Raw genomic sequence first — 21,899 nt, 5'->3', positions numbered from 1 at the left:
CAGGAGATCTTCCTGACCCAGGGACTGAACTGGCATCTCTTGCATCTCCTGCACTGGCAGGCAGTTTCTTTACCACTAAGCCCAAGAAAGATAGATATATTTTTCACATTATTTTCCATTTAGGTTATTTACTAGATATTGACTATAATTCCCTGCGCTATACAGTAAACCCTATTGTTTATCTACTTTATATATGGTAATGTTTATCTGTTAAGCCCAAATTCCCAATTTATCTCTCTCCTTGACTTCCCCTCTGATAACCATAAGTTTGTTTTCTATGTCTATAAGTCTGTTTCTCTTTTATAAATAAGTTAATTTCTACTACTTTTTAGACTCCACATTACAAGTGATATCATATAATATTAGTCCTTCTCTGTCTGATTTACTTCACTTAGTATGTTAATTTCTAGGCCCATCCATGTTGCTGCAAAATGACAATCTTTGTTTTTTAGGGCTGAGTAGTGTTCCATTGTATGTATGTACCACAACTTCTTTAGCTATTCATTAAGACAGTTGTGTTTCTTTACACTAGCTATAATAATCTGAAAAGGAAATTAAAAGATGAATTCATTTATAACATCAAAAATGATAAAATACTTAGGAATAAGTTTAACAAAAGAAGTGAAAAACCTACTAAAAACTATAAAACTCTGTTGAAAGAAATTGAAGAACTGAATAAATGGAAAATTATCCTGTGTTCATGAATTGAAGACAGGGTTGTTAAGATGCAATCCTCCCAACACTGATCTACAGATTCAATATAATCCCTGCCAAACTTTCAGCTGTCTTTGTTTTTCTTTGTTGCAAAAATGGACAAGCTGATCCTAAAGTTCATATGGAAATTCCAGAGACCCAGAACAGCCAAAGCAATCTTGAACGAAAGCAGAGTACTCATACGTCTGTTTTAATACTTACTACCAAGTTACAGTGCGCTTCCAAGGTGGCTCAGTGGTAAAGAGTCTGCCTGCCAAGCAGGAGATTCTGGTTTGATCCCTGGGTCAGGAAGATCCCCTGGAGAAGGAAATGGCAACCCACTCCAGTATTCTTGCCTGGAGAATCCCATGGACAGAGGAGCCTGGCGGGCTACAGTCCATGAGGTCATAAGTGTTGGACACGACAACAAAAAGCAACCAAGTTACAGGAATCAAGACAGCATGGTACTGGCATACGGGCAGAGTGTAGATCAATGGAACAAAATTGAGAATCTAGAAACAAACACTGCCATTCACGGCCACTTAGTTTTTTGGTTTTTTTTCTTTTGGTTGCACTGGGTCTTTGTTGCTGCGCCGGTGCTTTCCCTAGGGGCTACTCTTTGTTGTGGTGCCCAGGCGTCACAATGCGGTATTTTCCCTTGTGGAGCACAGGCTCTAGGCACACAGGCTTCAGTAGTTGCAACATGCGGACTCAGTAGTTGAGCTTAACTGCTCCACGGCATGTGGAATCTTCTCGGACCAGGGATCTAACTCACGTCTCCTGCATTGGCAGGTGGGTTCTTATCCACTGTACCTCTAGGGAAGTCCAGTCAGTTGGTTTCTGACAAGGGTGCCAGAACTGTTCATTGGGGGATTCTTTTCAACAAATGTGCATGGGACAGCTGGATATCCCCATGCAGAAGAATGAAATCAGACTCTCTGCTTCACATCACATACGAAAACAGACTCAACATAGATCAAAGACGTAAATGTAAGTTAAAGCTATTAAACTATTAGGGGAAAAAGCCATAGGTATAAGTCTTCATGAGCTTGGATTAAGTGACAGTTTCTTAGATATGACACCTAAGGAGGGTCAAAAATCAAAGAAGGAAAGTATCAATAAATTGGACTTTATAAGTTTCAAACTTTTGTGTTTCAAAGAACTCCATCAAGAAAGTGAAAAGACAGCCTACAGAATGATAGAAAGTATATTATAATATACTTTATATTATATATATAAGAGAAAGCAAATTATAATTCTGAGGGACTTGTATCTAGGATATGTAAAGAACTCTTGCAACTCAATAAAAAGACAAATAACTCAATTTAAAAATAATTAAAGGATCTGAATAGACATTTCTCCAAAGGAGATATACAATGGCCAAGAAGCACGTACAATGCTTGACATTATTAGTCAACAGAGAAATGCAAATCAAAGCCTCAGTGAAATATTACTTTATACTTACTAGAATGTGCTAAATCGCTTTGGTTGTGTCCAACTCTATGTGACCCCAGGCTCCTCTGTCCCTGGGATTCTCTATGCAAAATACTGAGTGGGCTGCCATGTCCTCCTCCAGGGGATCTTCCTGACACAGGGATCAAACCCAAGTGTCTTACGTCTTTTGCATCGGCAGGAGGGTTCTTTACCACTAGGCCACCTGGAAAGATAAGCAAAAAGGACAATGAGGATTTGGAAAAATTAGAACCCTCATACACTGTTGGCGGGAATATAAAACAATACGGCTCCTTTGGAAAGCAGTCCAACAGATCCTCAGAAGTTTAAACATAGAGTTACCATACAAACCAGAGATTTCACTTTGAAGTTTACATGTAAAATGAAAACATAAGTTCATACAAAAACATGTACAGGAATGTTCACAGTAGCATTATTCTTAATAACCAAAAAGTGGAAGCAACCCGTGTCCATCAACAGATGAACTGGTAAATAAAATGTGTTATATTCATACAGTGGAATATTCATTAGCCATAAGAAGGAACTGAAGCACGGGCCCCTGCTACATGAGTGGATGAATCTCGAAAACACCATGCTAACTGCAAGAAGCTAGACATAAAAGGAAATGTTGTACGATTCCATTTATCTGAAACATCCAGAATAGGCAAATCTATAGAGATAAGAGAGCTTCCCCGATGACTCAGCAGTAAAGAAACTGCCTGCAATGCAGGAAACTCAGGAAACACGGGCTCAATTCCTGCGTTGGGAAGATCCCTTGGAGGAGAGCATGGCAACCCACTCCAGTATTCTTGCCTGGAGAATCCCTGGTCAGAGGAGCCTGGCAAGCTATAGTCCATAGGATCACAAAAAGTCAAACATGATGAAAGCGACTGAGCATGCATGCGCATTGAGACGAGAAGTGGACTAATGGTTTTCAGGGTCTGAGGGAGAAAGAGAAAATGGAAAGTGACTGCTTATGGGGTTTCTTTTGGGTGTCATGCAAATGTTCTGGAATTCGATACTGGTGTTTGCACAACCTTGTAAGTACACTAAAAACCACCGAATTACACATTTTTAAAAAGGTGAATTTTATGATATACAAGTTGCATCTTTTCTCAATTGTTTACAAAAGAGAGAGATTGATAGAAATCACTGGATGTTGTATAACATCACTGTAGCCTTAGTAGGGTTGACCAGCAGTTTTCCAAAGGAGAGACAGAAGGAGAACTTAACACAGGAGGCAGCTGCTGTCCTCAGGGCTGTGGATGCAAACAGAGGAGCCGCTCCCAGTGCTGGATGCCAGGAAGACGTCGCCATGGTGTCTGTGGTATAACACCCCACGCAGAGATGATTCACTTCCAAGGAAGCATCCATCAAGTATAAGTATATACACACCAGTGCGTGTGTTAATTTTTTCCACCCTGGGTAATCCTGATGATTGTGCTGTTATTGACACACGAAAGTTTTTTTTTTTTTTTAACTGCTCCAAAATATTCCAGGTTATGGATATTCCATGACTGTCTAACCATTTGTTTGAACATGTTGATAATCTCTAGTTTTTTGCTTTTACAAACCATACCGTGTGGACTAGTCTTACCTTACACTTACCATTAGTGCACAGCATATTATATGTAAGGCCTCAACAGAGTGTTGAGTACAGAGCTGCTTTCCCAACTACTCGTCCTGTTTTACATCCAGGTGTGTGTTGGGCTTCAAACTCCAGCGACCCCTCCATCCCCTGCCACCTCTAGTCCCCAGCGTGGTGCCGTTCTCCACCCAGGAGGGAAAAGTCCTTCTCCGTTTCCACAGACCATCTGCTCCTCTTTGAGTCATAAGAGGAGACGATGCTTCCCATCATTTCAGCATACAGCTCCACGCATGCTGTTAGTGTTCAAAGCGTGCTTCTAACCTCCCCTTGTCAAATGAAGTCATACGTGTTTCATTTGCCTCTTTCTGAGATAAAGTCATGGAGTTTTTGTTTGGTTTTGACATTACCCCCCAAAAAAGTTTTCCGTAGCAGACTGACAGCCTGTGCTCTGTGATGATCACCTTGGCCCTGGACAGTGAGAGGCCCCTTTTATCCTGGCTTATGAGGATACTAGTTTAGGGATGTTGCGTTCACCTCTCAAAGACAACACTGTACAAAAAGTAGCAATCGCTTGGACACGATGCTCTTTAGCTAAGCCGAGCCCTGAATATGTGTGGTTGAATAAAATTCAGTTATGGTTCCTCTAATTCATTTAGGGTTTTTTTGTTTGTTTGTTTTACATCAAAATCACCCTTTGTGGATTTAGTGAGGCTAAGATGAATAGCAATTGATCTTCCCTCATAGCTCAGTGGATAGAGAGCAGGGTTCTATTCCTGGGTTGGGAAGATCCCCTGGAGAAGAAAACGGCAACCCACTCCAGTATTCTTGCCTAGAGAATCCCATGGACAGAGGAGCCTGGCAGGCTACAGTCCATGGGGTCACAAGAGTTGGACATGAGTTAATAACTAAACCACCACCACCAACAAGGCTGCCTGGCAAACCTACTAACTCCATTGTACTGGAGGAATGATGTTTTACTTCTAAATGCTGCAGCTTAAATATACTTGGCAATCCACTCCAGTAGTATTGCCTGGAAAATCCCATGGACAGAGGAGCCAGGTAGGCTACAGTCCATGGGGTCGCAAAGAGTCAGACAGGACTGAGCAACTTCACTTTCATTTTCAAATATACTCTGGGCTCTCTCACCTCATAAAATCGTGGACTGTTAGGTCAGAAAGGACCTTAAAAGTGCTTTTGCCTAACCTTCTATCTCCCTGACAGCCACCCAGCTTCTATCTGAGTATTCTGAGGGTTCTGTGGAAACTGCCTGTCTTGGAACAGCCTTCCTTAGCTTAGGCTGGAGCCGCCTGCATATAGAGTCTGTCCTCTTAGCCTTCATCTCCAGAGTTGCACAGGATTTGCCCCTTCTCCCCGAAACAATCCATGTATCTGTAGACCGTGGTCTTTCCTTTTCTCGCCACCAGGTCGCAGGGTTGGGAGGACACTTCCCTCCCTGAGTGAAGTTCTTTGCTGTTCTCTTTGTTGACCTTGTCCAGCGCTCTATTTGAGGTCACACCTGTGAAGAGTGCACTGGCACTGGCACTATTATTGCTTCCCTTCATCTGGATATGGAGAAGGAAATGGCAACCCACTCCAGTATTCTTGCCTGGAGAATCCCATGGATGGAGAGGCCTGGTAGGTTGCAGTCCACGGGGTCGCAAAGAGTCGGACACGACTGAGCGACTTTACCACCTTTACCACCTTCATCTGGATAACTCAGAAAAGAAAGGACAGCTATTAATAGAGTTAGTTGAAGACACTCACATGTAGACCATTTCTGTTGTTGTTCAGTCACCAAGTTGTGTCCGACTCTTCGTGACCCCATGGACTGCAGCACGCCAGGCTTCCCTGTCCCTCACCATCTCCCAGGGTTTGCCCAAGTTCATGTCCATTGAATTAGTGATGCCGTCCAACCATCTCATCCTCTGTCACTCTCTTCTCCTGCCTTCAATCTTTCCCAGCATTAGGGTCTTTTCCAATGAGTCAGCTCTTCACATCAGGTGGCCAAAGTATTGAACATATTCCATTTTTAAACCTGGTATTATATGTGCACCTTCTCAGGACCGTCTTACCATTCCAATTCCTATGTGTTTTTTTCCCTTTCATTACATTTTTTCCTTTCCTTTCAGTTACATTCATTGAGTGCTTCCGATGTGCTAAACACTATTCTAAGCACTTGACATACACTTATTTAATCCTCAGAATGGCTCTAGGTACAACTACCGTCTTCCTCCCCATTTAATGAATGAGGAAACAGTATGCATCTAGCAACTGACCACCTTTCTACCTCTACAAAGTGGTGGAGCCAGGATGAAAGCAGAGGCAAGTCTGGCTCCAGAGTCCGCTCTCCCTGCTGTCTGCCCCTATCCCCAGCAGGACTCCCTGTTAATTCTCATTGCTCCTATTGATCTCACCTACTATTTGTTTATTGTTTTGGAAAGCCACATCATCACCTCTTGCTGCCTGTTGAGTTTACAGACAATTTAATATACCGAATCTTTTTCACAGTTAAATACTTTTAAAAGCTTCTTTGTCCTTCTTGATTGTTGTTTTTATTAATTTCAGATCCTCATTCCAGCCTGTGGTTTCTGTTTTTGACTGTAGATGCTATCAGTCAACCAGTTAGACTGCCATACTCAACTTATTTGCAAATTTATTAAGCCAGTAAGTCATCATTCCTTGGAAGGACTTCCTCCCGGTTATAGCAAGTAATTAATCAACAGCATTGAGGTTCTGTTTTTTAACCTTCTGCAAAGCTATGAAATAGCCACCATGTGCTCACCACTACCTCCATCCTGCCAGCTGCCTTAGAGAAGTCAGGATGCTGATACCCACAGTGAATTTCTGGAAGTCACCCTCAAGATCCCATGCTACCTCCTTGCAGCCCATCATTTTCTAACTGCTCACAAGCTATCTGTTTGATACACGATCATAGACTTTGCTTCCCCTCCTCTTATTCCGTCTTCCTTTGCAAAATCAGAATGACGTTTGTCTATCTCCATCAGTCCCCTTCCCATTGTCTCCATGATTTGATGATTCCAGAGGCCTGTGATTGCAGGTGGAAGCTTTCTGAGCTGTGGCGTGCCCCTCACCTGGCCTGGAGTCAGAACTTCTGTAAATAGTGATGTCACCCTGTCCACTGATACCAAGAATCAGTTCTCAAATATGAAACATTAGTTCCCACATAACAATGCTTGTTCTACCATATATAGCTTGAAAATTATTCTCCTGGGCAGAAAGGTTGAAGCAAAGTGGGAGTCAAGTAGTTCTGTTCATCCTGTCACCTCTTAACACTTGGTTTTCTTTAGGCTCTAAACATTGCTGCAAAAGCCCTTTTTATTGTCCTGGGCATCCTCCCTTTGCACAAACTCATTTGGATTGTCTACCTTTTTGGCAATGAATTTCCAGCTTCCCAGCTCTTATAGATAGCTTCCTCCAGCAACCCCCTTTCCTCTTTTGTACAGGCCCTCTTACAACACCCCCTTATCCTGGGCACACTTTGCTCGTTTGCTTCTTTGTCTCCTTTGAAAACAGTACAAATTACCTCTTGGTGTGCTGAATATGATGATAGACTGCACAAACTAATTGTATTAATCCATTCTTTTTTTTTTTTTCTTTTTGGGGGATTTTATTCTTAGAAAGGAATTTCTGATTTATGGCCATTCAAAACTCAAGGACTATTTTGGTTTTTTATTAATGCTCATTACTTCCTGCTTTTCTAAGTTTTTTCTTTCATTTCCCTGCCCTGCTTATCAAATTTGTGGATTTTTTTGTGTTTTCCACAGTTCTGCTAACTACAGAGTCTTTTCTCATCGCCCTCGTCAGCAGCTGACCTCTCTTGCTCTGTGTACCAACCACTGGCTTCTTTCACCCTCAGGGGACAGAATATACCTTCTTCACTTTCCTGTGGCTCCCTGGAGAGGTGCCTCTTTCTGTCTTAAATCATTTTATCAATTGCCTTTTTCAACACTGGCATGATAGCCTGCTGTGTCTGCTATAGCATAATGGTCCCTGATGGGAAAAAACCTTCATGCTGGGTAGCTGTTAAATCCACTGTGAGAAACACACAGATAATCAAACTTTGGCCAAACACCAGAAGCTTTGACATGATACAACTTCATTAGTTAAAGGTGTGCACAAACTTTTGTCCTGTCCTCTTTGCTAACACTGTCCAAAGGCAAGGCAGTGGCGAGCGTTCATTATGCAGCACATTTTATAGATGGAAAAATTGTTGCAGAAACAATGAGAGGACCATACAATTCCTATACTTTCAATCATTCTGCCACCATTTTCACCCGGAATTTTACTAATCTCTTCACAGAGTGGTATAGACTATAGGGGGTTGTGGGGGTCAGGGAGTGTCAGGAACATGCCCAGACCTAGCTTACTAGAATTTTAAGCAATACCTGAATTTTTTTTTTCAGTTTGTTTTCTGATGGTGATACAGCAAGGAGCGGGCTTACAGATCAGCCACAGGAGGGTTTACACTCCAAATCAGGAGTATCTGAGCAGGTGGCACTAGTGGTAAGAACCTGCCTGCCAGTGCAGGAGATGTAAGCAATGCAAGTTCGATCCTTGGATCGGGAAGATCCCCTGAAGAAGGAAATGGCACCCTGCTCCAGTATTCTTGCCTGGAGAATCCCATGGACAGAGGAGCCTGGTGGGCTACAGTCCACAGGGTTGCGAAGAGTCAGACACAACTGAGCAACTAACACTAACTAACACAAAGAGAAGGCATGGGACTACATTTATGTGCCTCATCAGTTTTTAAAAAATTTTTATTTACAAATAATTTTAGATATGCAAATAGCTACTGAAATAACAGAGTTCCTGTGTATCCTTTCCCCTGCTTCCCCCAATAATAGCATTGTACACATGTGACTATAGGGTGATGTCTTTCTAATATCTTTGCCTGTCAGAGGAAGGCTTAGCTGGCACACCTGACCCCGATCAGTATTCACTATGATGAGACTGTGCACGCGTGATAAGTCGCTTCAGCCGTGTCAACTCTTTGTGACCCCATGGACTGTAGCCCACCAGGCTCCTCTGTCCATGGGGTTCTCCAGGCAAGAATACTGGAGAGGGTTGCTGTGCCCTCCTCCAAGGGATCTTCCTGACCCAGAGATCGAACCCACGCCTCCTACAGCTCCTGCACTGCAGGCAGATTCTTTACTGCTGAGCCACCTTAGCTTTGTCTATATTGTGCTTGGGCTTCCCAGGTGACGATTGTGGTAAAGAACCCACCTGCCAATGCTGGAGATGTAAGAGGCATGAGTTCCATCCCTAGGTCGGGAAGATCCCCTGGAGGAGGTCATGGCAACCCACTCCAGTATTCTTGCCTGGAGAATCCAATGGACAGAGAAGCCTGGCAGGCTACAGTCCATAGGGTCGAAAAGAGTTGGACACGACTGAAGCGACAGCATGCACACACGCATACTGTGCTTACGAAATGCCAACAGGCGCTCTGGCTAAGTGCTTTTAGACACTGCAACAGCCGCAGTCACTATCACTGCCCGCTTTTTACAGATGAAAACTGGGCTCAAGTGAGTCATGGTGTTGCCTGACTCACTCAAGATTACATGGCATGTAAGTGGCAGAGTCAAGATTCTTAATCAGTGTGTTAGCTGCTTCCCTGGGAGATGTCATGTGTATATTCGAGGCTCAGAATTCTCCAGGGGTCTTCCCAAAGGTGGTCTTTAACGTCCTCCTCTACTTCAGGGTGAGTGATGCCCTGCCACCAGACTGTCAGTCCCCTGTGGGGCAGCTGCCGCTGATAGAGCAGGGATGTTGGGATGCTGATCAACCCCTTTCTGTCTCATTTCTGGGAGGCTTTGTCCCTGGCTGAAGCACCACAGTAGCAGGTTTACAGATGAAGCTGTGTTGGGGCTCTCACTTTCATGCCAAGGAGTACAAGACGGAGAGTGCTGGCAGACGGCCCATCCGGGCTGCGGCAGAGCAGTAGGTGTTGAGACCTCAAGCTGACATGCTTGAGCACCTTTCGGAGGCCTTTTCTCAAATCCCACCATTGGCAATCGTCCTGCAGAATTGGTTCTTTCTTCAGGAGATTTGATTCCAAATCCAATCATGTATCAAATATCACCGCCATCTGACAGATTTTTAAATGTCCATTTTGCTTCTGAGAGTGAGTGGAAAAGGAAGGAGGTGGGCAGGGAAAGGTCATGCCAATCTCAGTTGTTACATTTGGTGCCAGGTACAACAGAAACCAAGGGCATTTAAGCCCAAACGACCTTGGTAACTCGATCTCTCACATTCCATGTATTCCAGCCAAGGAAATAAACACTGGTGTAAAATGTTGAAGAGATGCTTAACACTTTTACGTTACAAAGTGCTTTTACATTATCTGAGCCTCATCATACTCTTTACAGGTGAGAAAATTGAGCTTCAGGGAGAGGAAACATGTTGTCAAAGATTCTCCACTGAGTATTCAGCACAATTGAGGTGGGGGCCTCAGAAAGCAGCAAAGACTTCGGGGTTCCACGGACCTGGGTTCCAGCCTCACTTCTGCCACCTCTAGCTTTGTGGTTGTCTCCAGGCCTCACTTTCCCCCGCTTTTAAATGGGCATCGTCACAGTACCTACCCCCTTAGGTTCTTGTGAGGGTACAAGTACATGATACATAAAAAGCTTGGCAGAGTACCTAGCCCAGGGAGATAGCAGGAATGGCAGCTATTAGTATTAGTTCAATTCTCCATCCATTAGGAATGAATCTAGCTTCAACTAATAGAGTAGTCAAGCAATGTTGACTTAAAAACGAATGGGAGTTACTTTCTCTTACAGTGAGTGTGGAGGCAGGTAGTCTTGGAAGAGTGTTTACCTTCTTTCATTCCATCCTTGTCTCCACAGCATGTTGATTCGCTGCCTCATGGTTGCAAAGTGGCAGCTGCAGTTCCATCCACCATGTTTCGGGGGATATTTCCCCTTTAGTAAAGAAAGCAAAAGCTTTCCCAAAACCTCACTACCAACCACAGCAGACATCTATTTTTTTCCTGAACTATGTCTTCTGATTCTCAGTAACTGCAAGGACGCTTGGAAAGTGAGTGTTTAACTTTTCAGACTTAATTGTACAAGTGGCAGTGAAGAAGATAGTTGAGAAGAGGAGTAGATTAGGCCAACTGTATTTGCCACAGTTTTTGCTGCCTCTTACAATGTCATTAAAATTTTTTTCGTTTAACTAGTCCTTAGGTGTAGAGAGCTTCAGTTCAGTCAGTTCAGTCGCTCAGTCGTGTCTGACTCTTTGCGACCCCATGAATCGCAGCACGCCAGGCCTCCCTGTCCATCACCAACGCCCGGAGTTCACTCAAACTCACATCCATCGAGTCAGTGACGCCATCCAGCTATCTCATCCTCTGTCGTTCCCTTCTCCTCCTGCCCCCAATCCCTCCCAGCATCAGAGTCTTTTCCAGTGAGTCAGCTCTTCACATGAGGTGGCCAGAGTACTGGAGTTTCAGCTTTAGCATCAGTCCTTCCAAAGAAATCCCAGGGCTGATCTTCAGAATGGACTGGTTGGATCTCCTTGCAGTCCAAGGGACTCTCAAGAGTCTTCTCCAACACCACAGCTCAAAAGCAACAATTCTTCGGCACTCAGCCTTCTTCACAGTCCAAGTCTCACATCCATACATGACCACTGGAAAACCATAGCCTTGACTAGACGGACCTTAGTTGGTAAAGTAATGTCTCTGCTTTTGAATATGCTATCTAGGTTGGTCATAACTTTTCTTCCAAGGAGTAAGCATCTTTTAATTTCCTGGCTGCAGTCACCATCTGCAGTGATTTTGGAGCCCCCCAAAAATAAAGTCTGACTCTGTTTCCACTGTTTCCCCATCTATTTCCCATGAAGTGATGGGACTGGATGCCATGATCTTCGTTTTCTGAATGTTGAGCTTTAGGCCAACTTTTTCACTCTCCACTTTCACTTTCATCAAGAGGCTTTTAGCTCCTCTTCACTTTCTGGCATAAGGGTGGTGTCATCTGCATATCTGAGGTTATTGATATTTCTCCCGGCAATCTTGATTCTTAGTTAACCCTAATCATGTGTTCATGGCACATGAACAGCAAAGCCCCTTTTCTGGACTAAGTCCATTTTATTTTCACAAAATGTGTACTATTTCATGTGCATCTATTTTTTTCTTAACTTTTTTTAATTGAAATACATATACACTAGAGTGCACAGATATTTCTAGATGGCTCAATAGATTTTTGCTATTTATCTTCATTAAAGCACCACTCAGGTTAGCATAGAATATTCCCACCATCCCAGAAACTTTTCTCTATTTTCCCTACTCTGTTTATACTCCCTCCCAAAGGTAACCTTTATTCTGATCTGTATCCTTATAGATCTGTTTTATATGTTCTTTGACTTCTCTTAACTGGAGTTGTACAATTGTATGTAGCCTGTAGTATCTCATGGACAGAGGAGCCTGGCAGGCTACAGTCCATAGTGTCTGGACACGACTGAAGCGTGACGTAGCATGCACACACATGTAGTCTTTTTGGGTGTGACAGTTCATTCCCCTGTGAGACTCACCTGTTACTGTAGGTAGTGGTAGTTCATTTGTTTCCTGCTCTCTCTCTCTGCTTTGTCTCCCTGCACAGACTGGGAATAAGTGGTATCATGAGAACCACAACAGCACAGACATGGAAGTCATCCCTTTTCCACTCGGGGAGTATCCTCTCCTCATAAAACCACCCACTTTCATTTCTCACAAAGCTCGCCCGGGCACTGCTCTCTCCAGCACCGTGTCTACTTTAAAAGGAATCTCTTGGGGACTTGTATATTTGCCTTGGATGCTCTCAGCATAAAAGCATTTTCTTAAACACTTGGAGAGGGTGGAAGAGGAGAGGAAAAGAGCAATGCTTCCTAAGAGGACGTTTTTAGTCAAAGGAAAAAAGTGCCAACTAAAGTCATCATTTGAAACTTGAGCCTGGAAGCCAGCCTTTGGAGCAGAGATTTAGGTTGGTCTTCCAGTGTTCTCCCCTTCTAACAGTCTCCATTCAGGGCTCAAGGGCAAAAGAAACAACTCTGTCTGTCGTGGGGCTGGAAAAACTGGTCTGAATTCAGGCTGACTCCGAGAAGTCTTCCTTCCCGCCAAGGCTCTGGCTGGTGGGCTTTCCTATCAAAGCCAGCATGGCTTTCTTTATAAAATAAACATTCAACTCCAGGACAAACTTGAGAGCAGGAATAAAGTTAATGCTTTTCAGTGGAGTCTTAAATGAAGATGAAAGGGACTAAATAGTTATTCCTGCAAGTATGGTCATGTCTAGGAATCAAGTAGAAAAATTCAAATTATGCACATTCACGCTAGTGGCTGGTCATCATCATCTCTCTCTAGGTATCTGCTGGTTCTGAGCCTTGTGTCTGCTGGGATAATGAATTAGAATATTCAGCAGAGACTTAATCATGGATTCTTTCCTTGGCAGCTAGAGCACACTGCGAAGGGACTAGTTTGGCAAGTTGGGTCATCTTCAGGCACTGCTGTTCAGGTCCAACACACTTCCATGTTTGTGTCGGTGGGCACAGAGGAATAAGGGGATGAACCATTGAAATCTACTGCCTCTAACATCTGATGACCAACCTTGAATTCAGCAAGACTTACTGCTCATGACTTTAGAAAGTTTTATCAAGTTACTGAATAATTTATGTATCCCTTGCCCTCACGAAGGGCTTTTCATATATTATTTCAATTATTCCCCACAGGTCCTGGGGAGATAGGTAAAGTTGTTCCCAGTTTTGCAAATCAATAAATTGAGGGTTAGAGAATTTAAGTTAACCTGCTAGTAAGTAACAGGTAGTAAGTAGTAGGTTTGAGAGTCAACACTAAGTCTTTCAGATTCCAAAGACTGTATACTTTGTAAGATCAACTACCTTTTAAAATAACCCCTCCATATATATATATACAGTGAAATACTACTCAGCCATAAAAGATGAAATAATGCCATTTGCAGCAACATGGATGCAACTAGAGATTATTATACTAAGTGAGGTAAGTCAGAAAGAAAGACAAATACCATATAATATTACTTATATGCAGAATCTCAAGTGTGACACAAATGAAGTTATCTATGAAACAGAAACAGACTCACAGATACGGAGAACAGGCTTGTGGTTGCCAAGGAGAGTAGGGAGGGAAGAACTGGGAGGTTGGGGTTAGTAGGTGCAAACTATTATCTGTAGAATGGATAAACAACAAGGTGCTATTGTATAGCATAGGGAACTATATTCAATATCCTATAATAAACCATAGTGGAAAAGAATATGAAAAAAATGTATATATGTGTATAACTGAATCACTTTGCTGTATAGCAGACATTAACACACATTGTAAGTCAACTCGATGTCAATAAAATACATTTTAAAACAACAAAAAATAAATATATAACTAAAAGTAAAAATAACCTCTTGCCTTTCTGATGTGCCAGCCCTCTTGTCAGCCCTTGCCTTCCCCTCACCCCAGCACATACTCTTCAGAGTTTGTCCAATAAGTGACTGGTTGTCGAACAGCTAAAAGCTGTAAATGCTCTGTCACTTACTTTGAATTTAGTTGTTGAATTATTACTGTAACACAATTATATTTTATTAGGGAAATTTTTAAAAATATTTAAAACCATAGAGCTTAATGGAAAATGCTCTGATGGATAATAAGAAGACCGGTTTGGATCCTTAATGTCACCATGAATCAAAACAAGCTGTGAGACCTTGGATAGAGACTTAATTTCTGGGTGCCCATTTCCCTCATTTGTGAAATGAGGAGGTTAAAGTATGTGATTACTAATGTCTCTCTCTGTTTTAAAACCATGGGCCTCTATGCCTCTTCTTATTTTGTTCTTGTGATTCTAAAATGGCTTCAGAGTACAAATATTTCTTAAAGGAGCCTTAATTACTAAATGCAAATCAAGAGAAGTGGATAACATTGGGGCTTTCAGAATTTTTTGGAATATATAAGTTCTTTACTCTTCCAAGCAAAGCTACATTTTCCACTGCATTTCCCAGTCCAACATTCCCACCAAAAGAAAAGTGTATAGTTTCTTAAATAATTCATATTGGAACTTAGATTCCTTGAGGGTCTGGCAAGCTTTAATCTTGGATAAGGTGATGTAAAATATTGCCAATAGCCAACCTCAGGTTGCCAACCCAAAATATAAGTCCTTCCTTGTTCAGTATATGAATTTATAACGTAAACCATTTAAAATTCTACCTGGCACTATTGAATAGAATTGACACTGTTAGGCAACTCTGTAAAGAAGAAATAAGGCAATATTGTGGTCCAAGTAGTTAAGAATATGCTATACTTAAAGAAAATTTTACTGCATCATTTCAGACCCAATAAAGAAAAAACTGGCCATGTGAGTGACTCAGGATCGTCTGTCATCAGACATGGGCTTAATCCGGAGAAGGTCTTCATGCAGGTTCATTACTTAAAGGTAAGCCTCTCTGAGTGACAGAAGCCAGTTATTATGGTGCAGGACTTTTTAGATTTTACATGTGAGCAGTGAAGGTTAGTAACATGGTTGGGGCAAAACAAATATATGGTCAACATTGTAAATGACATTTGATTGAGCAGATTCTGATCGTCCAACAGTTACAGCATTTCACACCCAGCATGAAGCACGAATCAAAGGAAGGGGAACTTTTCCCTTCCCTGTGCCTCCCTTCTCCCTGCTTCATGTCAGCTTTGAAGAGCAGAATCTTAAAATTGCTGTCAGCTTCCCACTAGAAGACCAGAGTGATTTTTTTTTAAGTATTTTAATTTGTAAAATCCTTTTCTGATAGCTGAAGGAGAGAGGAGCTGGGCCCCTTTCCCCTATTGGTCCCTAATGGACATCCAGGTTTCGTGTAAGCTAAGGGCAAATGAGACAGTGACAAATGGGTTGAAACAGAGTAGTTAATCCTTAAGCTCCAAACCCAGCCCTACTAGTAACAATGCAAAGGGCTGCCTGGGACAGGTCAGTCCAAACTTTCTAGGTGAGCATAAGGTGCTGGTGGGTAAGTTAGAGTTGATTTTGTAAGTATTTTTCTGATGAACCCATGATGGGCATCTTTTTTCCTCCTTCCTTTCTTCTAGGGCTATTTCCTTCTCCAGTTCCTTGCCAAAACACTTGGAGAGGACACCTATTTTTCATTTTTAAGGAAGTTTGTGCACACTTTCCATGGGCAGCTGATTCTTTCTCAGGTAATTAGTGAGTCCTCTTGAGTCCATGATATACAGCTGGAGAGGGTGTGGCATGTGGTAACTAGATTGTGTATTAAAAAGTACGGAAAAGATTTACGTTTCAGTGCAATAGGAAAAATAGGAAGTTAATGAAGTGGACACAGAAGTGTTTCTGGGAGGGTCATCACCCTGTCTTTTAGGACAGGCTGTCATCCAGAACTGTCCTATGTGCAAAGGGCTGTGGGTAGTTGCACCTGAAGTGAAAACCAGAAACAAAGCGATTTCCACTCTCTCCTCCACCATGAGCTTTGCAAGGTGGGCTCCTTCTGGTCCTCTGTCTCAGCTTCAACACCACAATCCCAGAGTCCCTCTTGCGGAGCAGAAATGCGTCCACCCTTTTCTTCTCTACCCTCTGCCCTCTTCATTGTCTTCATTGCCATCACCATTCTTCATAATTATATTTTCCTTTCCGGGTTCTTTTGTTTCTTTTCTCTCCCTTCCATTCTGTGTGTAAGCTCGATAAGGCCAGGCTGTGCTCTTCATTTCACCGATCCTTAGTATATGATTCACACACAGTATGTGCACCATATGTATTTGATAAATAGATTAAAAACAAGATACACTGAAATATTGAGACAGCCTAGCCTGTCAGAGAGAGCCAGGTGTTTAGCCAGGTGTTAGGCTGAGCTGCACATAGCGAGAAAGTTCTCAAAGAGGCAGAGGTGCTGAAAACAGCCCTCGTAGCTGGTGGAGAATAAAGGTTGCAGTCTCAGCCCAGATTGGACGGTTGTGTTCGTGTGTGTGTGTTTGTGTGTGTGACAGTTGTGCTCATATATAGTTTTGAAGTCAAATTGTGCACAATGTTAGGTGCAAAGGGTGTGCATGTATAATCCAAACACACATGCAAGGAATAGCCTGAGTGCAACACAACTAGATAGCTGTTCCGTGTCTCCACACTCTTCTTATTCTTTGGTTGAGATAAAGGGGGCATATTTCTAAACATGTATTAGGAAGGGGAGCTTGAAAACTAGCTCAGGAGTCTTATATGGTTGGGGGCCTGACCAACCCAAACCTCTTCTCACCAAGAGACTGCAGAGTTGAAGGAGTGCATTAGGTTTACCGTGACCATTCTCGTAACAGCTTTCCATGGAGCACTCAGTGCTCCCTCTACCAAACTTTCCATTTTACTTTTGCTTAACTCTTTTGAATTATAGCTTTATTGTTTTCTCATAACAGCGTTATTGAGATACAATTCACATACCATAAAATTCACCCTTTTAAAGTGTACCAGTCAGTCAGTGGTTTTTAGTATATTCATAATATTGTGCAACCATTGCTGTTGTCTAATTCCAGAACATTTTATCACCCCAAAAGAAATCCCACACCTATTAGCAGTCACTGCCCAATTTCCACCTCCCCCTCAGTTGTACATAACCAATCACCCCACTTTCTGGCTCTATGGATTTGCCTATTCTGGACATTCTGTATAAATGGAGTCATATAATATGTGGCCTTGTGTGACTGGCTTCTTTCGTTTAACATATTTTCAAAGTTCATGCTGTAGCGCGTATCAGTACTTCATTTCTCTTTTTTAATTTTACTTTCTAACCTCTTAAATTGTGATGAAATATAAGTAAGAAAATTATCATTTAAACCATTCTTAAGTGTATAGTTAATGCATTAAGTACATTCACATTTTTGTCAACTATCACCACCATGTACCTCCAGAACATTTTAATCTTCCCCAAATGAAACTTGTATCCGTTAAACAATAACTCCACATTCTTCCCTCCCCTCAGCCCCTAGCAACCACCATTCTGTTTTCTGTCTCTGAGTTTGACTATTATAGACACCTCATGCAAATGGAATAATATAATATTTGTCCTTTTGTATCTGGATTATTTGAGTTAACAAAATGCCTTCCAGTTTCATCCATGTTGTATAGCATGTATCAGAATTTTCTTCCTATTTGTTTTTATTTATTTAGATCGTATCACATAGCTTATGGGATCTTAGCTCTCCAACCACGGACTGAACCTGAGCCCTTGGCAGTAAAAGCACAGAGTTCTCACCATTGGATTGCCAGGGAATTAATTCCCTTAATTCTTTTTTAAGAATCAATATTTCCATAGTATACATATACTATATTTGGTTTATCCTCTCATCCATTAGTTACTCCTCTTGGCTCTTGTGAATAATGTTGCTATGAATATTAGTGTACAAATATCTGTTCAAGTCCCTGCTTTCAGTTCTTTTGAATATATACCTAGAACTGGAATTGCTACATTATATACTGATTTAATTTTTTTAATAACTGCCATACTGTTTTTCCACAAGGGCTACATTATTTTGCATTCTCACCAGCAATGCACAAGGGTTCCAATTTCTCCACATCCTTACCAACACTTATCATTTTATTTTTTGATAATAGCCATCATAGTGGATGTGAATGGTATTTCACTGTGGTTTTAACTTGCATGGTAACTATGTTGAGGATTTTTTCATGGACTTATGGGACATTTGTATATCTTTTTTTGAGAAATGTCTGTGTATATGCTAAATTGCCTCAGTCGTGTCCGACTCTTTGCGACCCTATGCACTGTAGCCCACCAGGCTCTTCTATCTATGGGATTCTCCAGGCAAGAATACTGCAGTGGATTGCTATGCCCTCCTCCCGGGGATCTTCCCCATCCAGGGGCTGAACCTGTGGATCTTATGTCTCCTGCATTTGCAGGCAGGTTCTTTACCCATTAGCACCACCTGGGAAGCCCTAGGAGATATATCTATTGAGATCCTTTTCTGATTTTTTATTTGGGTTGTCTCTTATTATTGAGTTGTAAGAGTATACCTTCTAGATTCAAGTTCCTTATCAGATACATGACTTAAAAATATTTTCTTGCCTAATTAAAAAGTTGCTTGTATGTTTTGTTCTAAGAGCTTAGTCATTCTAGTTCTTATAGTTGGGTCTCCTACCCATTTTGAGTTAATTTTGTATGTGGTGTAAGGTAGATGGCTCTAGATGGTTTTTTGTGTGAATATCCAGTTGTCTCACTTCCACTTTTGTCAAAAGACTAGTCTTACCCTCCACTGAATTGCTTGGCATCCTTGTTGAAAATCAGTTGACCTTAAAGGTAAGAGTTTATTTCTGGTCTCAGTTCTAAATTCTATTGATCTCTATTTCTGTCCTTCTGCCAGTCCCACAGTAAGTTTGGAAATTATTGCTCTTTCAACTGACACATACTCATTATAAAAAATTTAATAAACAATACAGAAAAATACAATGAATGTAAATATCATTCAAAATCTCACCGTCCATAAATACTTATAATTAATTGTAGGTGAATATCATTCTAGAAGTTGCATTTCTTTTATCCATTTCTATCTTTCTATATATGTTATGTGTGTGTGTGTGTATGTGTGTGCTTAGTTGCTCAGTAGGGCCTGATTCTTTGCAACCCCATCGCCTATAGCCCACCAGGCTCCTCTGTCCATGGGAGTTTTCCAGGCAAGAATACTGGAGTGGGTTGCCATTCCCTACATGCCTGATCATACACACATTTATAGATAGATGTATCTAGAAATAGTTTTATAAAAATAGACTATGTGCTTTTAATGAAAAAATGTTTTAAATTTTATTTTACTTGAATTTAACGCATGAAAAAGAAACTAAGCTGAATATAAAAGACTTTCTTGAGCTTAAGATAAATATAAGAGAGATCATTTCCTAAAACATTCTTCTACAGTTAAGAAACACAATTACAAAAAATCTTTAAGAGGTTGAGATTGTTAGTTTTTTCCTTTTTAGATATATATCTTAATTTTAGAAAGTGTCAATTTATTCTCATATATTAACGTTAATATAAAAGATGAGGAAACCAGCAGTTACATTGCAACTACTTTTTCCCTGGGTCTAGATTTTTCTTGATTAATATTTTTACATAGTTCACGTTTATATCATTAATAGTGTGTAATGTTACTGTAATTTTCACAGTTGTATAGTCCTAGTTCTGTATGTAAAGGATTTCATTATTCAATAATAGTCATTCTACCCTGCTTCTATATTCATTAATGCTTTCTTTTGATTCAGCGCTTTGTTGGCTAAATTTTGGTGTTAAATTGAAGTTCAAGTTGCTTGAGAATGTTTGCCTGTTGCCTTTACATTTGAATTACAAACTGGCTGGGTATAATATTCTTGGGTCATATTTTCATCTCCTCAGAACACTGTGGCTATTGCTCAACTGCCTTCTGGCATTAAATATTGCTGTTGAAACTTTTCAAGCCAGTCTGTTTTCCCCTCTTTATACCACTCAGATGACAGAAGAATTCTTTACCTTTGATGTTTATTAATTTAATCCAAAGTGACTTGGTGTTCATGAGTCTGCATCAGTTTTGTTTTTGTTTTTTTTTTTTCTTGGAAAACACTGCATCTTTAGACTCAACATCTATTCTTCCTTGTTTCAGTAAATTATCTTAATTGTATCTTTGAACACATTCATTTTTTTTTCCCTTACAGTATGCTGAATTTCAAGGTTACTGGTTATTTTTGTCATATCATCGTTGTCCTCCATACATGTTATTTTCTAGTTATTTGCGTTTGTCTTTTTGTTCTTCACAGAATATGTTTATCTCAAGCAGTATTATTTTTATTATTAATGTTATTAACAGTATTATTATTTTTCTTTAATGGCGATTCTTTTTCTTGATGTTTCCATTTTATTAATGCTCCTATGGTGGTATTATTTTGGTCCCTAATTTATTCCCTTTGCTTTGAAATCTCTTCCTCTCATTTTATTGTTTTGTCATCTTGTCTTTGAGTTTTCATTTTATTGAATTTATGTTCTTATTCAGTTCAGTTGCTTAGTCGTGTCCAGCTCTTTGTGACTCCATGGACTGCAGCACACCAGGCTTCCCTGTCCATCACCAACTCCTGGAGTTTACCCAAACTCACGTCCATTGAGTCAGTGATGCCATCCAACCATTTCATCCTCCGTTGTCCCCTTCTCCTCCCGCTTCAATCTTTCCCAGCATCAGGGTCTTTTCACCTAACCTTCCAGGTTCTTAGGCAATATTGTTCTTCACGGCATCGGACCTTGCTCCCATCACCAGTCACATCCACAACTGGGTGTTGTTTTTGCTTTGGCTCTGTCTCTTCATTCTTTCTGGAGTTATTTCTTCACTGATCTCCAGCAGCATATTGGGTACTTACGAGCCTGGGGAGTTCATCTCTCAGTGTCCTATCTTTTGCCTTTTCATACTGTTCATGGGGTTCTCAAGGCAAGAATACTGAAGTAATTTGCCATTCCCTTCTCCAGTGGACCACATTTTGTCAGAACTCTCCACCATGACCCATCTGTCTTGGGTGGCCCTATATGGCATGGCTTATAGTTTCATCACGTTAGACAAGGCTGTGGTCCATGTGACTAGATTGGCTAGTTGTCTGTGATTGTAGTTTCTCTGTCTGTCCTCTGATGCCCTCTCTCAGTGCCCACCGTCTTACTGGGGTTTCTCTGACCTTGGACCTGGGGTATCTCCTCAAGGCTGGTCCAATGAAGCGCAGCTGCCACTCCTGACCTTGGAGCTGGGATAGCGCCTCTCGGCCCCTCTAGCTCCGCGCCATGTTATTGTTATTTTCTTTTAATTTATATTTTAGTCTAAAGCATTTGTGGAGAATTATCTTCTGTGCCTTGGATTATGTTTTCTTCAAGACTGGATCCTTTGTCTTTTACATTATGCTTATTTCTAGCTCTCTCGTTATGTGGGTTTTTGCTGTATTGGTTTGCATAGCTGCCATACTTTTTTCTTGCTCATTCTCAGCATGAGTTGCACTGTCCTGACCCTGTATTTATTCTCATATGTATTGGAACATTATCTTTGATTTCTTTTGCAATTTCTCTTAGACATGTTTTTCTTCCCCTCTGAGCTCTAGTTTGAAGCTTGGATATTGGAGAGGTGGAGGAGAAGAGTTCCACTGGAGCTGTGTATAGCCTTTGTTGTAAGAAT

The 21,899-nt window shown here is 41.3% G+C and overlaps 1 protein-coding gene across 7 annotated transcripts in view; it reads left to right on the top strand.

Annotated features, from left to right (window-relative positions):
• Nucleotides 1–21,899, top strand: part of AOPEP (aminopeptidase O (putative)) — a 411,872-nt gene that overhangs the window by 267,456 nt on the left and 122,517 nt on the right. For 6 of the 7 annotated variants that reach the window (XM_042243057.2, XM_027964237.3, XM_042243054.2 and 3 more), the window contains exons 8-9: nucleotides 15,069–15,171; nucleotides 15,813–15,920. In XM_042243057.2, coding sequence (XP_042098991.1) covers nucleotides 15,069–15,171; nucleotides 15,813–15,920 — 211 coding nt within the window. The remainder of the gene's footprint in view (nucleotides 1–15,068; nucleotides 15,172–15,812; nucleotides 15,921–21,899) is intronic. The other variant, XM_042243055.1, reaches the window with a different exon arrangement.

This window comes from Ovis aries, chromosome 2, assembly GCF_016772045.2.
Source record: "Ovis aries strain OAR_USU_Benz2616 breed Rambouillet chromosome 2, ARS-UI_Ramb_v3.0, whole genome shotgun sequence".
In the NCBI taxonomy this organism is placed as follows: Eukaryota; Metazoa; Chordata; class Mammalia; order Artiodactyla; family Bovidae; genus Ovis; species Ovis aries.
This window is presented reverse-complemented; position numbering and strand designations above follow the sequence as displayed.